Here is a 14,029-nt window from a genome sequence, read left to right on the forward strand (position 1 = left end):
AACCCATGACCACAATTTAAGATCTTTAAAGTACACAGTGTCTCTCCCTATACATAGTTTATATAATGATATCCCAATAAAATGTCTCTTTCTTTCTTTCTTTCTTTCTTTCTTTCCTTCCTTCCTTCCTTCCTTCCTTCCTTCCTTCCTTCCTTCCTTCCTTTTTCCTTATTTACACATACATGGTTGAACAGGTGTAATCTAAAGGAAGAAGGAAATATGCTTTAAATATATGGTGGGGATGTGACCATAATGTTTTGGTACATGAGCAAGCTTTCAGAGTTCTAGATCTACAGTACAACTGACCATTGCTTCCTTCCTCTATATCAGCCCATACAAAAATATACTGCAAAGCACACTCAAGCTTTGTATCAAGTCAATAAAGGAATCTCTTAGGTTTGTACAAATGTTAACTCACATAGTATTGCTGTGACGTTACTTTGTATGCCTTCTCTTTGTAGGGTGAGAAAGGAGTCAATGGAGAAGTTGGCCTTAAAGGAGAAAAAGGAGAACCAAATGGAGGCTTTTTTATGTCAGGACCTCCAGGACTCCCAGGAAGACCAGGACCAGTGGTACGCCTTCCTTCTGTATAATAAAGGGTCCCGTCATTTATTTATTAATGTCTTTTTTTAAAAAAAATTGGGACTATCTGAGCCATCCCGGAATTGCATGTATTTGCCTTACAGCCCACATTCCTTGTGTGGCTATTATTCAACTCAGAGTAGTCCCATTGAGATTAATAGACATGACTAACTTAGGTAAATTCATTTCAATGGGCCTATTCTGAGTAAAACCCAGTTGGAAACCACCCTATGTATGTGGAATCTTGCATGCCTGATGCTCATCACCCCCTGCCCCCCAGCAACTTTAAATTCTCAGTGATAAGGAACTTTACCAGAAAGATGTGCACAAGAATCTTATGTTTGTGCACATCATTTAGGCATTACAGCAAATGTAAATTGTACTGAGAGCAAGTAGCACATAATTCCACTGCCTCTCAGTGTAGAGTTTACCTAGTTTAACAAAACATAAGCTCTGTATCTGCCCTACTTATGAGAAGGATGGTCATGTGTCCTACTTCACAGAGGACTGTCTGCTACAGGAAGATGTCCTCTGAAGGGAATTTAAATTTGCCATTGACATTTAGCTCCTGGACAGCAGTGGGCTAATCATCTTGTCCTGCTGCTTACAGCTCTTTAGCACTCAATCGGAGCAAATGGCAATTTGGGTCAAGTTTTCCCCAGATTACTGTTTGCTCTGACTTAGAACTAAAGAGTGGGTTTTCCCTGGGAAAAGAGCAGGGCCAGGGGACAAACCCCTTGGATCTGTGCTTCCTAGGCTTGGGACAAGTGGAAGTATGGGCAGGCCCTGAGCTTGCTCACAGTCTTCCACACTATGGTGAGAGGTATCACATTAATATGTCTTTAAATTATAACAATTATTTCTAATGGAGGGGCGCGGGTGGCGCTATGGGTTAAACCACAGAGCCTAGGGCTTGCCGATCAGAAGGTTGGTGGTTCGAATCCCCGCGACGGGGTGAGCTCCCGTTGCTCACTCCCAGCTCCTGCCTAAAGCAGCCCCCCGCGACCCTCTCCCAGCTGGAGAGGTGACGCGTGACTATGGCAGCAGCCTCTCCGCTGCGCCTTTCCGCTGCTCCCTGACCTGCTCTTTGGGGCTGGTGGTGGGCTTCCCCCCGCCAGCCCCAAAGAGCAGGTCGAAAGGAACCTGAAGCCTGGAGAGTGAGAGGGGTCGGTGTGCACCGACCCCTTTCGCTCTCCAGGCTTCCAAGGTAGCCACCTGAACGCACCTTAAACGGCACCTTGTTTTAGAGCGGGAAAACAAGAGGGGGAAAATTCTCCCCCTCTCTGCGCAGCTGCCTCCTGCCACTTCGCTGAAGGGGCGCTGGGCAGAGAGCGGAAGAATTTTTTCCCCTTGTTCTCCCCCCTCTAAAACAAGGTGCATCCTATGGTGCGAAAAATAAGGTAATTATTTCTAAATCTGCATCTACCCATACAAATCAACACATGCAAATAGGCATCCTCTTCAGTGATAATGAATAAGATGCCACCCTCCATAAAATCTCATTTTTGCAACTCTGGCGTAAAAGGTAAAGGTAATGGACCCCTGACAGTTAAGTCCAGCTGCAAACGACTCTGAAGTGGCGGCGCTCATCTCACTTTACTGGCCGAGGGAGCCGATGTTTGTCCGCAGACAGTTTTTCCGGGTCATGTGGCCAGCATGACTAAGCCGCTTCTGGCGAAACCAGACCAGCGCACGGAAACGCCGTTTACCTTCCCGCCAGAGCGGTACCTATTTATCTACTTGCACTTTGATGTGCTTTCAAACTGCTAGGTTGGCAGGAGCTGGGACCGAACAATGGGAGCTCATCCCATCATGGGGATTCGAACCACTGACCTTCTCATTGGCAAGCCCAAGAGGCTCAGTGGTTTAGACCACAGCGCCACTCTGGTGTAGTTGTCATTAAAACTGTGAAACTGCATGGGCTGCACGACTCCAGACTCCAGATGGATGTGATGGAACGTACTTCTGTAATGCTATAGAATGAGGTTTGACACATAAAAGCCCCCAAAATGTTCCGACTTTTATGGACATAGGTGCCTACTGCAGGTGTCAGCGCTATTCCTCAGGCTGTTGCAGCTGCAGCATTTACTGTAATAATCCCTTGAGGAGATTGGTTTACTGAAGTGTTTTCTTTACTAGGGACCAAAAGGAGACACAGTGGTTGGGCCTAGAGGCCCCCCTGGGGTACCTGGACTACCTGGCCCTCCAGGATTTGGACCAGTTGGACCTCCTGGCCCACCAGGACCTCCTGGCCCACCAGGGCCTCCATCAATATATGGCTCAGGTAGGTCACATGGATGTCTCCTTTCTGCCTGGTGCACCTGTGTGGACATGAACATGAATTGGCATAAATATTTGCCTCCCAAATTTGCTTATGCATATTTTACCTCTGCACTTGATGGCTGAATTGTGGAGGGGGAAAAGGGCCTGGATCCAAGAATGATACAGCTAGTTCCAAGTTCTAAAACCCAAGGTGTTTCACCAAACGTCTAGTCTGGCTCCATTTGTCAGTTCATATCTGCTCTTTCCCAGAGACTGTTGATGCCAAAACACCAGTCACTAACCACCACCTGTTTTATAGCTTAATCCAAAGCAACCTGCACCAGGCCTAGAGCTAAAATCTCCTGATGAAAATATTCAAGGCAACTCAAAGGGCTTGTATGTTGTAAACCAATAACTGTTAACTTGTAGGCGGTGTTGACTTGTAGGTACTGCTGCTGCTGGCTTCTTCCAGACAGGCAGTAATATAGTCAGTGTCTTTAAAGGAGATAATAAAATATAGCATGGTTTTCTTTTATTTAAGTAGCAGCTGTTCCAGGCCCACCTGGACCTCCTGGAGAACCTGGATTACCTGGGACCAGGAACTTGGTAAGAGCATGTATCTGTCTCTTTAAGAGCTTCCTAAAACTTTCAGTGCAATAGAAATATTAATTCAGACAAAAACAAGTTAGACTAACCGTGGGTATGAGCCACTTCAGTTGCTTGGTGGTCCCAACATGATAATCTGCAAGGACACACAGGGTTGATAGTAGGCTTGCAACTCAGCAGTGATTGTTGGTGATTTGTGGAAGTCAATCTGTAGTTCACCACACCTCAACCCAGGTGATGTATCAGCAGAGGAGTCTTCAGAGATTTCCTGCTCACAGCAGAACATCTTCATTCAGAGTCCCCAATTAAGGGGAAAACTCCTCCCCTGCACGGTTCAAAGTAACAAAGTGTTTATTGTCTCCCAACACAAGACTGCTAACCACTACTACCCATAGCTGTCAACTTTTCCCTTTTCTTGCGAGGAATCCTATTCGGAATAAGGGAATTTCTCTTTAAAAAAGGGAAGCGTTGACAGCTATGCTACTACCTGCTCTATAAAGGTCTTTGAAGTAAAGATACATATTACAGAGAGATTCACTAACACGATCCCCGTGCTAGCTAATGCTGCAGTGCAAAACCCAGTCTCTACCCCTGACTCTCACAGATTCAGAGTCAGGCCCTGACAGCAAACAGGACAGGACAGAACCATAATGAAAGCAATGCCCTAGAGAGTATTATACCCATCTCTCTTTAAACAAAAGAGGTTTAAAGATGTTCTCAAGGCAAATCTTTAAAAATGTAGTATAAGGTAAAGGTAAAGGTACCCCTGTCCGTACGGGCCAGTCTTGCCAGACTCTAGGGTTGTGCGCTCATCTCACTCTATAGGCCGGGAGCCAGCGCTGTCTGGAGACACTTCCGGGTCACGTGGCCAGCGTGACAAGCTGCATCTGGCGAGCCAGCGCAGCACACGGAACGCCGTTTACCTTCCCGCTGGTAAGCGGTCCCTATTTATCTACTTGCACCCGGGGGTGCTTTCGAACTGCTAGGTTGGCAGGTGCTGGGACCGAACGACGGGAGCGCACCCCGCCGCAGGGATTCGAACCGCCGACCATGTGATCGGCAAGTCCTAGGCGCTGAGGTTTTACCCACAGCGCCACCCGCATCCCCTAAAATGTAGTATGGGCATTGATAAATGGGAAACACTGGCCTGCGAGCACTTCAGTTGGAGAACAGCCTTTACCAAAGGTGTCGTGGACTTTGAAGAAGCACAAACTCGAGGCAAAAAGGAGAAACGAGCTAAGAGGAAGGCACATTTGGCAAACCCTCACCCTGATCAACTCCCACCCGGAAACCTATGTCCCCGCTGTGGAAGGATGTGTGGATCCAGAATTGACCTCCACAGTCACTTACGGACAGACTGTTAAGACCATATTCATGGAAGACACTCTTCCTCTGCTATGAGTGATCACCAAAGGTGGGGCGGGGAGAGACCCATCTCTACATATAGGCACATTTCCTGAACCAATGGGAGAGTGAATGATTCAGCAAGTCCTACACTCGACCCTGCTGCTGTTGCTATGCTAGCCCAGTGCACCTGACACACTTACAGGCATGAGGGATATGCTCCTCAAGACACGACTCATTGTTCATATTACGCCAACAGTGATTATACAGCAACCTTGTTGTATGAAGCACTGCCAGTGAAGAGCGGCTTATACATTTCAATTGCAATCTCTGCTAATGTAATGGTTCAAGAAATACATGCTGCAATCATGCAGATTGTGGCAGTTGTGTGTACTGAGGTTCTGCCAGTTCATACAACCAGTCCTTCCATGTTGCAAGTTCACAGGCTGCCCTGTATGCTTCCTCAATCACATCGGGACTGCTAAACATCTGATCTGGAAAAACGTAATTTTCCATCTAAGAAGAATCAAAGGAACATATAATTTGGGTGACTTTTTTGTTCTTTAAAGAAGCATATGATTCAAATATCTACAAGGAGTGAAACATCCTATTTTTCAAGAAATGACAAAGTAGATGATTTAATATTTTATTCAACAGCATAAAAACCTGTCAGGTTTCAAGATGATCTTCAAAGGTCCTGCTCTTTGGTCCACCATTGTGATCTGTTAGATTAGGAGGTACCAGAAACCAGGTGTTTTTGGTGGTGATCCACATCTTTGAAATTCCTCCACAGTCAGATATTATTTGCCTCCGTTAATGACCTTGAACACCTTGATTGATGTGCTGGTTCTTGAGTTTATCTGCTGCTGCACATATAATTCGGATGCTTGCTCAGTAAACTGTTTCTGTGATTTTGCAGAAGTTTTTGTCCACCTTCAGAGAATTATGAAAAGATAGATAGAAAATTATTATATTAATCAATTAATATTGAGTCTGGGGTTTCATAATAATAATAATAATAATAATAATAATAATAATAATAATAATAATTTATTTATACCCCACCCATCTGGCTGAGTTTCCCCAGCCACTCTGGGCGGCTTCCAATCAAGTGTTAAAAACAATACAGCATTAAACATTAAAAATTTCCCTAAACAGGGCTGCCTTCAGATGTCCTAAGGAAACTGTCGATCTGAATTGCTCTAAACTGGGTTGGTATTTTCAGGGGAGGCTGAGCTCTATAACATAAATGAGCATAATTGTTCTCCTTCAGGTATAAAAGGCTCAGACATTCATACCACTCTCCAATGAGAATAGATGCATAATGTAGGCAGTTTTGAAGTACCATTAGCCCTTTAAAAAACATCTTTTAGATATGTGCTTGTAAGAGCAAATATTCCCTGACTCATTTGGTAAATAATAATTTTTCTGTTCTATTAAACTGCAGTATCTTGTGATAATTAATGTTGCATTTCCTTCGTGATGATCACAGATTTCAGTTTCTGAGAAATATACGCAGATACAATAAAATATGCTAGTTGTTCGTTCAAAAGAAATCTGCATGAATTGTGTAAATATTAATTCTTAGACTTCATAATAAACAGATCATGGTTTTTTTCATGAACTATTAAATATCTTATATTTTAATTAACCTCCTATTTTGCTGCTTGTGTGATTTTATGAACTGGATTTAGAACTTTTCTTTAAAATAGCCTCAAGCCTAAGGCTGTTCATGCACAGAGTTATGCCATTTTCCTACAGTTATATATGTTGTTTCCTCTTGTGAGACATATTTACATTATTGGGTATGTATGTGTCATGAGGGATGCGAGGTACTTGCGTTCCACTCTGAAAAGATACCATCTATTATTGTTAGGTGGAAAACGCTTTTGTCCATGGCCGATATCGTAGCAACGAGGGTTTTTGCAGATAGCAAGATCAAACCCCTTCTAAACAGGTGCCCTGGCGGTGAGGATATTAGGACAAGAGACTCTGCCTTACTTCAAAATACTGTCAGGCCCCACTGCGATGATTCTGCGGCGTGCCATTCTCGACCAATCTCAATACCCTCTCAAACTGCCATACATGAGGATGGAAACCTGCAGACTGCCCTTGATGAAAGGGAACTTATTGATTCATTCAGAGCCCTCTCTCCGAAAGAACAGTCGGTGATGATGCAAAGATTTGAGGGATGCGAGGGGCGCTGTGGGTTAAACCACAGAGCCTAGGACTTGCTGATCAGAAGGTCGGCGGTTCGAATCCCCGTGATGGGGTGAGCTCCCGTTGCTCGGTCCCTGCTCCTGCCCTCCTAGCAGTTCAAAAGCACGTCAAAGTGCAAGTAGATAAATAGGTACTGCTCCGGCGGGAAGCTAAACGGCATTTCCGTGCGCTGCTCTGGTTTGCCAGAAGCGGCTTAGTCCTGCTGGCCACATGACCCAGAAGCTGTACGCCAGTTCACTCGGCCAGTAAAGCAAGATGAGTGCCGCAACCCCAGAGTCGGCCACAACTGGACCTAATGGTCAGAGGTCCCTTTACCTTTACCTTTATGTGTCATGAACTAAACAGTAAAAAGAAACATATTTCTGTTGGTTAACCTTACAACAGTAAAGTTAAAGTATTTTGATCTTTAAAATCCAGGGTAGCTACTCTTTAGTCTTCTTGCCAAACATTCATCTCTTCATCTGGAAAGGTTGGGAACTTCCAGCATTACAGATAAAATAAAAACTAAACTAAGCTGAAGGACAGCATTATTCTTGTTGTCAGTTCAGTCCCATCACTTGCAATCTTTACGGGTCACCTTTGATTTTAGTGTAGCTGTAACACATCCACAGCCTTGTGGTTTAATATATCCTCTAACCTTGTTTCAAAAGTTAGGAAGAGGACAAAGGAGACATATCATTGTATATGAATATATGATGCTGCCATATTCCTGGGGCAAACCGTTGATTCTCCCAATATTGCCAGCAGTTCTCAAGCAGGCATACATATTTCCTTTTAACTAGAGCTTGAACCTAGTAGCTTACGCATGCAAAGGAGGCGCTATTGCCCCTATTCTTCCTTCCCTTTGTCTTCCAGTAGCATGGTGTGTACGTAAGCACACACAAACACATGCACAGCTCATGTCATTCAACAGCAGCAGGCTGGGTCTAGGAGACCGAGAAAGATTATTGTTTCCCATAGATAGATAGATAGATAGATAGGACAGGACAGTACGGCTTTATAGTGAGGCAGTGCTGCTTCTTCTGACTTGCAGTGACTCTCCAGGGATTTCCACAGTGCTGGTCCCTGACACCATTTACAGAAACTGGAGGTATGGTTGACCCTGCAACCTTATACACCAAGAGCAAGCACTTCTTCACTGAGCTACTGCTTCTGCTGTTACAAATAGCCTCTGTGACTAATTATTCATAACCCTTAGGTTCTGCTTTCTTTCTTTTTTTTAAAAAAATGCTTTCATGAACTCTTGGTCATTTCTTGTCCAGATAAAAAGTACATTATCATAGGCTAATTGTTTTTATTTGAGCAATTAATGTTTTTATCTTGACAGGTCACAAGGTTTAGAAATGTAGACACTATGCTACAAAAGGTCCACTTGGTGTCCGAAGGCACATTGATCTATCTTAGTGAAACCAGTGAGGTGTTTATTCGTACTCAAGGAGGATGGAAAAAATTGCAGGTAACAGTTGGTTTGGGGATAGGCAACTCATCTTCTGTTCCAAGATTTGTCACCTGCTTTGTTTTTTGAAAGGAATGTTTCAGAACTGAGATTACCCTTCAGTGGGAAAAATATTTCTTTCATTTAAAGTTCATCACTGCTTCTGTCCTTCTTTCGATTTCATTTTATGTTTTACTCCAGCTTGGTGAACTGATTCCTATTCCGGCTGACAGCCCCCCACCTCCAGCAATTTCAAGTCCAGTAAGTATTAAAACACCTTTCTGGTTGAGAAGTGCTGTATCAGATGCTGACAGAAACCACATGTAATGGGACATGAGTATGGGACCTCTAAGAGCTCCAGTCTCTCCTTGTTCGTGGTAATATGTAATATGATAGTCAGCTGAATGAGGAGTTTATGAAACATTTCACTTACCTTCTATCCCCTGTGAAGAATTAATGATGGTAGTTGTTGGGCAAATCATGTGTCCATATATCTTTGTATTTGTCCATAATTTGCAGTTACACTAGTTTTGATGGTTGTTGACAACTGCTGGATAGAAGTATCATTAGGAGTGAAGACAGGTGTAACATTCTAAGAGCATATAGAGCAGTCTGATAGCAGCTCCGCTGCTCCATAAACAAATATTTTTCTGGAGGGAAATTAGTTCTTCAGGTTTATTATTCCTATTTATTAAATTTATATTTCATCCAAAGGTCACAGAGCAGTTTACAGGTTCTAGAACATTTCAGTTTGAATATGAAAAACCCAGTTATGGTGAGCATATTTTGGCTGGCATATCTACCAACAGTTTTGTGTTTCATTTTTAAACGTTAGTGGTTTCTTTAAATAATAAATAAATAAAATCAACAAGACACCTTCCCATTACACAAGAGGAAGAACAAGCCTGAGAGTTGGGATTTACTTAACTAAAATATATGTCTGTCATAAGAGCTGCGAAGCCAAGCTCAGGTTATGGCTCATTAACTCACACTGAGTGCTCTTAAAACCTTACGTCTGTCTCTACCCTTGTTTTCTCTCGTTTTAATGCTTTATTTTGTTGTGTGTTAAACTAATAGGGATTTCAACCCCTTCCAGCACCAATCCCAGCTTCAAATACTGACGGCCGAAGGCCAAGTGTAAGTAGGAGGCTTGTTTTGTGCTGTTATGGGTGGTTTAGCTGCTCTGTTTGTAGATAAAAGGGTGTGTTTGCCCCATTTCTCTTCCCATTGGTACATCCTAGGAAACGTTGCTGTGGCGCATGGGTGCAGTCTCTAGTTGGCCTGTGGCTTTCTGGCTTGGCTGCAGGAAAGTCAATTCCTCTTAAAAGTTCACTTCCGCATGATTTTAATTTTAATTTGTATACCTTTTAACTATAAGTAAAGCCTCAAAGAGGTTGGCAAAGAATATAAAAACATACAGGGAAATGGTCAGTACAATCCACCTGACGTGCCCTGCTGTGACATTAATGCAGCACAGCCATAATCACTGCTAGAGGCTTAGTTACCACTACGACCCCAAGCTCCTCCATCCTTTATTCCACAGCTTCATCTGGTGGCCTTGAACACCCCGTTTTCTGGTGACATGCGAGCTGACTACCAGTGCTTTCAACAAGCTCGGGCTGCTGGTTTGCTCTCAACATACAGAGCTTTCTTATCTTCCCATCTGCAAGATCTCTTGACGGTGGTCAGGAAAGCTGACCGGTATCATGTGCCCATAGTTAATCTTAAGGTAAGATTTTTATTTTGTCTGCTTTGCTTTATAAAACTCGTCCCTATGAGAATGTGCCATGCACTGGAAATACACTGATAGATCTGGTGTAAGCAGAAAAAACCATCCTGCTGATCCTAGACTTGTAGCCCACGTTTCCTTTAACTATGCCCATTTAGCACCACTTTCCTCCACCTTTGGTTGTGCCCATTCATTCATTAATGAAGGAAGAATATCTGCTTGTACAGAGCATTTTCACAGCTGAGCCACTGTCACCACACACCAAGGGAACTGAATACTTGGTTTTTCCTCCATAGCTGTGGGCTGTTAAGGAAACAGGAGTGTTTTTCAGGTGGTGATCTGGCAAGTCTTTGGTCTCACTGTACCCTGCATGGTGGTAGAATTTCAAAGAGTGAAAAAACAGAGGCAGGCAAGACGGATGTGAAACAACTGAGGGGAAAACAACTTGGTCAGGGCAGGGGCAATTTCACTTCTAAAAGCTGGCTTCCTTTCTTTCCTGTAGGGAGAAACATTGTTCAGTAACTGGGAGTCAATATTCTCTGGCAATGGGGGGCAGTTTGACCTCCGGATTCCAATATACTCCTTTGATGGTAGGGATGTCATGACAGATCCAGCTTGGTAAGTTCACATTCATTTACACAGTTTCTGGTGTTACCATGGGTTATGTGAAATATTAGCCCAATGTTTTAACAAGATCACTCTGCAAGTATGCTTCTGGACATATTTAAAATTCCCCTGGACTCTAGCAGCAGCCAGGGGAGAATTTAATAACTTCCTTCTTCAGGGCCAAAACTATGCATCTGAGCAAGGTGCAAAAACTAGGCCTAAATTGAACAGTTAAAACAGAAGGGAAAGTTGAAGTGATGGACATGAGGCAGGAGTTGATAATGCAGGTGAGCTGCGCACAGGTGAGCTGTATGCAAGCTGCCGGCCAGCCCTGTGGAGCCTCCTTTTATTGAGACAAATATGCAAACCAGGCAGATACATTTTGGGCTGTGACCTTTACTCTGGTCCCGAGATCGTGGGGTGGTACAAAGTTATTTTGGCACCTGTTTCCACCGCGTCATTTCTCCCTTGCACAGTGTATGACAAAGGAGACAAAAAGTCTCAGAGACAAAGGTTACAGACAGGACACTGCAGACTACTGAGACTGCAAAAGGTTAGACAGAGGCAACGATGTTCAAGCAGCCGTGGCATTGTCTGTGAGGGGTGTGTGTGCTCCGCACCCCAAGGTCACGCATGTAGGCAGGCTGAGGCTGCCTGCGGGTAGGAAAGTGTGCTCCCTCCAGACCCCACTCCCCACTCCGCAATCATCCCTACAGAAAGTGAACTATTTTAAAGTCCCCTGCACTTTACTGAATAAAATTAAGTGAATTTATGTCAAACTTGGAACTAGCCATACACATGGAATTGTTTTTCCAAGGAATATTACTAAACCATTCCTCTAACTTCAGGCCTCAGAAAGTTGTCTGGCATGGTTCAAGTTCAAATGGAATACGACTCATTAGCAACTACTGTGAAGCCTGGAGGACAGCGGATCTGGCCGTCATGGGGCAAGCCTCACCCTTGAAGTCTGGGAAGTTATTGGATCAAAAGGCATATAGCTGTAGCAACAGGTTCATCACTCTTTGCATTGAAAACAGTTATGTCTCAGACATATGAAGGAAACAAGTCCCCTTCCCACTCCCAATATAAATTTAAAGTTTATTAAAGAAATGTTGCCACTGACATATAATTTTTAAATTATGTAAATATTGTACTGTAATTGCATACTTTTTTTTAAAAAAAGAAAAACATAACCAAAGAAAGCATACCTCAGTGCAGAATCATATTCCAAGATGGTGAAATTCATTCTTCTGAAACATTTCAACCCATGCAGAAACTGTGTAGATCAGCTGGGCTGAACAACCACACAGAAGTGCCTGGGCAATATGGGACTGGTCCCTATTATAAGCCTCCTTGGGGCAGTTGCTGAAAAGTTTGGTTGGAGATACCAGGTATAGTATGCAAACAAGAGGGACCATTGTATGTTGTTCCAGTGGGGCTAGAACAATTGTCTCTAGTACGGAAGGGGCAGAATTACTATTGCAGATGTAAGGTTCCATGAACCTTTCTGCTGGGTAAAAAGCCATTGAACATCACTGTCTCATTAGCTTCACGTTCCATCTGCCCTAGGCTGCCGACCACAATACTAGGCTGAAAACTGATTCTCAAACATCCCTCTCAGTTTCAAAAGTAGGTTGCTACACATCTTAGGAAACAGCTGTTTGAGAAGCACGTGTTCACACCCCTCTTTTATGGAACAAACTGCATAGTTCTAAGAAACTTGGCACACAGAAGGCCATGGTTTGGAAGACTGGAACCCTACAAAGCAGTTTGCCTAACATCTTCCTTTGGGTAGGAAACAAGTTTGAATGTAACTGACCTTGGATTAAGCCATCTCTCCCTCCCCATCGTTGCATGAGGGCAGCACAAGGAATATGAATTTCACCCCTATGGAAATGTAATTTGATGCATATTTTGGTGCTACTGTGGTCTTGAAAAAACCCCTGAACTGTGCTGAAAGGTCATTATAATAGTGCTAAATAGCTGATTCCCCAAAGGGCACGTAGAAAGCTTCTGTTTGGAACCCTGCACCATTCAAAGCGCCTCTCCCAAAGCCTGGAAGAACTTCAGGAGAGGCATCCAATGGAATACAAAGAACTAGAGTTTGGAAAGAGAAAACAGAAAAACATGAAGTGTCTGTGGAATCACGTGGGATCCCAACCGTTACTGTGTATAGTACTGGCAAAACTGTCCGTAGCTAATTTGATTGAAAGGCAGCATAATGTGTTTACATCTCTCATTTCAGTTTGGAGAAAGTTGCCTTCTTATTGCTACAGGAATTGCCAAAACCAACGACAGGCAGGTGTCATGTTTTCTTACAGATAGATATTGGATCATTATTCCATGTTAAGTGAAATGCAGACTTGCTGCTTTTCCTCTCCTCACCTCTTCCCCTTCATTTGTTCAGTTTTCCGTTGGAACTAAATTGTAGCTTTTAGGAATTGTTAATGAACTACAGGATGACCCTCACCAAAAACAGTATTCCAATCATGCTGTAAACATGTTGGTCCTATATGGTCTCACAGTATATTGTAGAAGAAGCTATGCACTTAAAATTGTCATAATGTAACACTATAACGGCAGGCAATAATTACTGTTTTGAAACATAAGCTAGTAGCTCTACTCTTTAGTGATCTCTATGACTCGTTTGCCATCAAATCAGTTATTTAATAGCTAGCTGTAAGTCAAAAGCTGTTTTCTTCCAGAGTCCTTATCATTGTAACCAATGTTGTTTTTATATGATGTAAAAATGTGAAATCCAGTTCTATTTTTCCATTTTAATTAATATAAAAGCATATTTCCCACTGTCTGGGCTGAGTACTTGTGTTTCCCTGTATAAATATCTTCATCATATTGGTTAAGGAATATTTGAGAAAGAAAAGCGGACAAAAATAATACCAAATTATTCCACAATCGTGTTTAATACCAGATAATTTCACAGTCTTGTATATAATGAGAAAAGATTTTAGACCTCTTCAAATGTGAATTGAATGTAGTGTGTATCTCCTAGTGTTGGTCACACTGCTAACTGGCTCCACCACTCAGTGATGTAGACTGTCTGCATCAAGAGTCTATGAGTTGAGGAGCTGCTGCCAGCTATGGTTTGTTGATATGGAAGAAGTCCAGGAAGCAGGGCCAGTGCCTCATATGGGTTTGAGCACAGAAGCATAGAATTGTTGACTTGGAAAGGACCCCAGGGGTCATTTAGTCCAACCCCCTGAATAACAGAGTTACTACATGTCCTA

The 14,029-nt window shown here is 43.1% G+C and overlaps 1 protein-coding gene across 4 annotated transcripts in view; it reads left to right on the plus strand.

Moving 5' to 3' along the window:
• The window catches only part of COL15A1 (collagen type XV alpha 1 chain), an 82,789-nt gene extending 69,198 nt beyond the window's left edge, over positions 1-13,591 (plus strand). For 2 of the 4 annotated variants that reach the window (XM_053360892.1, XM_053360894.1), the window contains exons 29-37: positions 462-572; positions 2,722-2,866; positions 3,386-3,450; positions 8,342-8,470; positions 8,651-8,710; positions 9,527-9,586; positions 9,993-10,178; positions 10,681-10,796; positions 11,633-13,591. In XM_053360892.1, the coding sequence (XP_053216867.1) occupies positions 462-572; positions 2,722-2,866; positions 3,386-3,450; positions 8,342-8,470; positions 8,651-8,710; positions 9,527-9,586; positions 9,993-10,178; positions 10,681-10,796; positions 11,633-11,840 (1,080 nt within the window). In that variant the 3' untranslated portion in view covers positions 11,841-13,591. Of the gene's footprint in view, positions 1-461; positions 573-2,721; positions 2,867-3,385; positions 3,451-8,341; positions 8,471-8,650; positions 8,711-9,163; positions 9,225-9,526; positions 9,587-9,992; positions 10,179-10,680; positions 10,797-11,632 lie in introns of all 4 variants that reach the window. The other 2 variants (XM_053360895.1, XM_053360893.1) reach the window with 2 other exon arrangements.
• The last annotated feature ends 438 nt before the right edge of the window (positions 13,592-14,029 follow it).

The sequence above is a fragment of the Podarcis raffonei genome, chromosome 13 (genome assembly GCF_027172205.1).
Source record: "Podarcis raffonei isolate rPodRaf1 chromosome 13, rPodRaf1.pri, whole genome shotgun sequence".
Taxonomy (NCBI): Eukaryota; Metazoa; Chordata; class Lepidosauria; order Squamata; family Lacertidae; genus Podarcis; species Podarcis raffonei.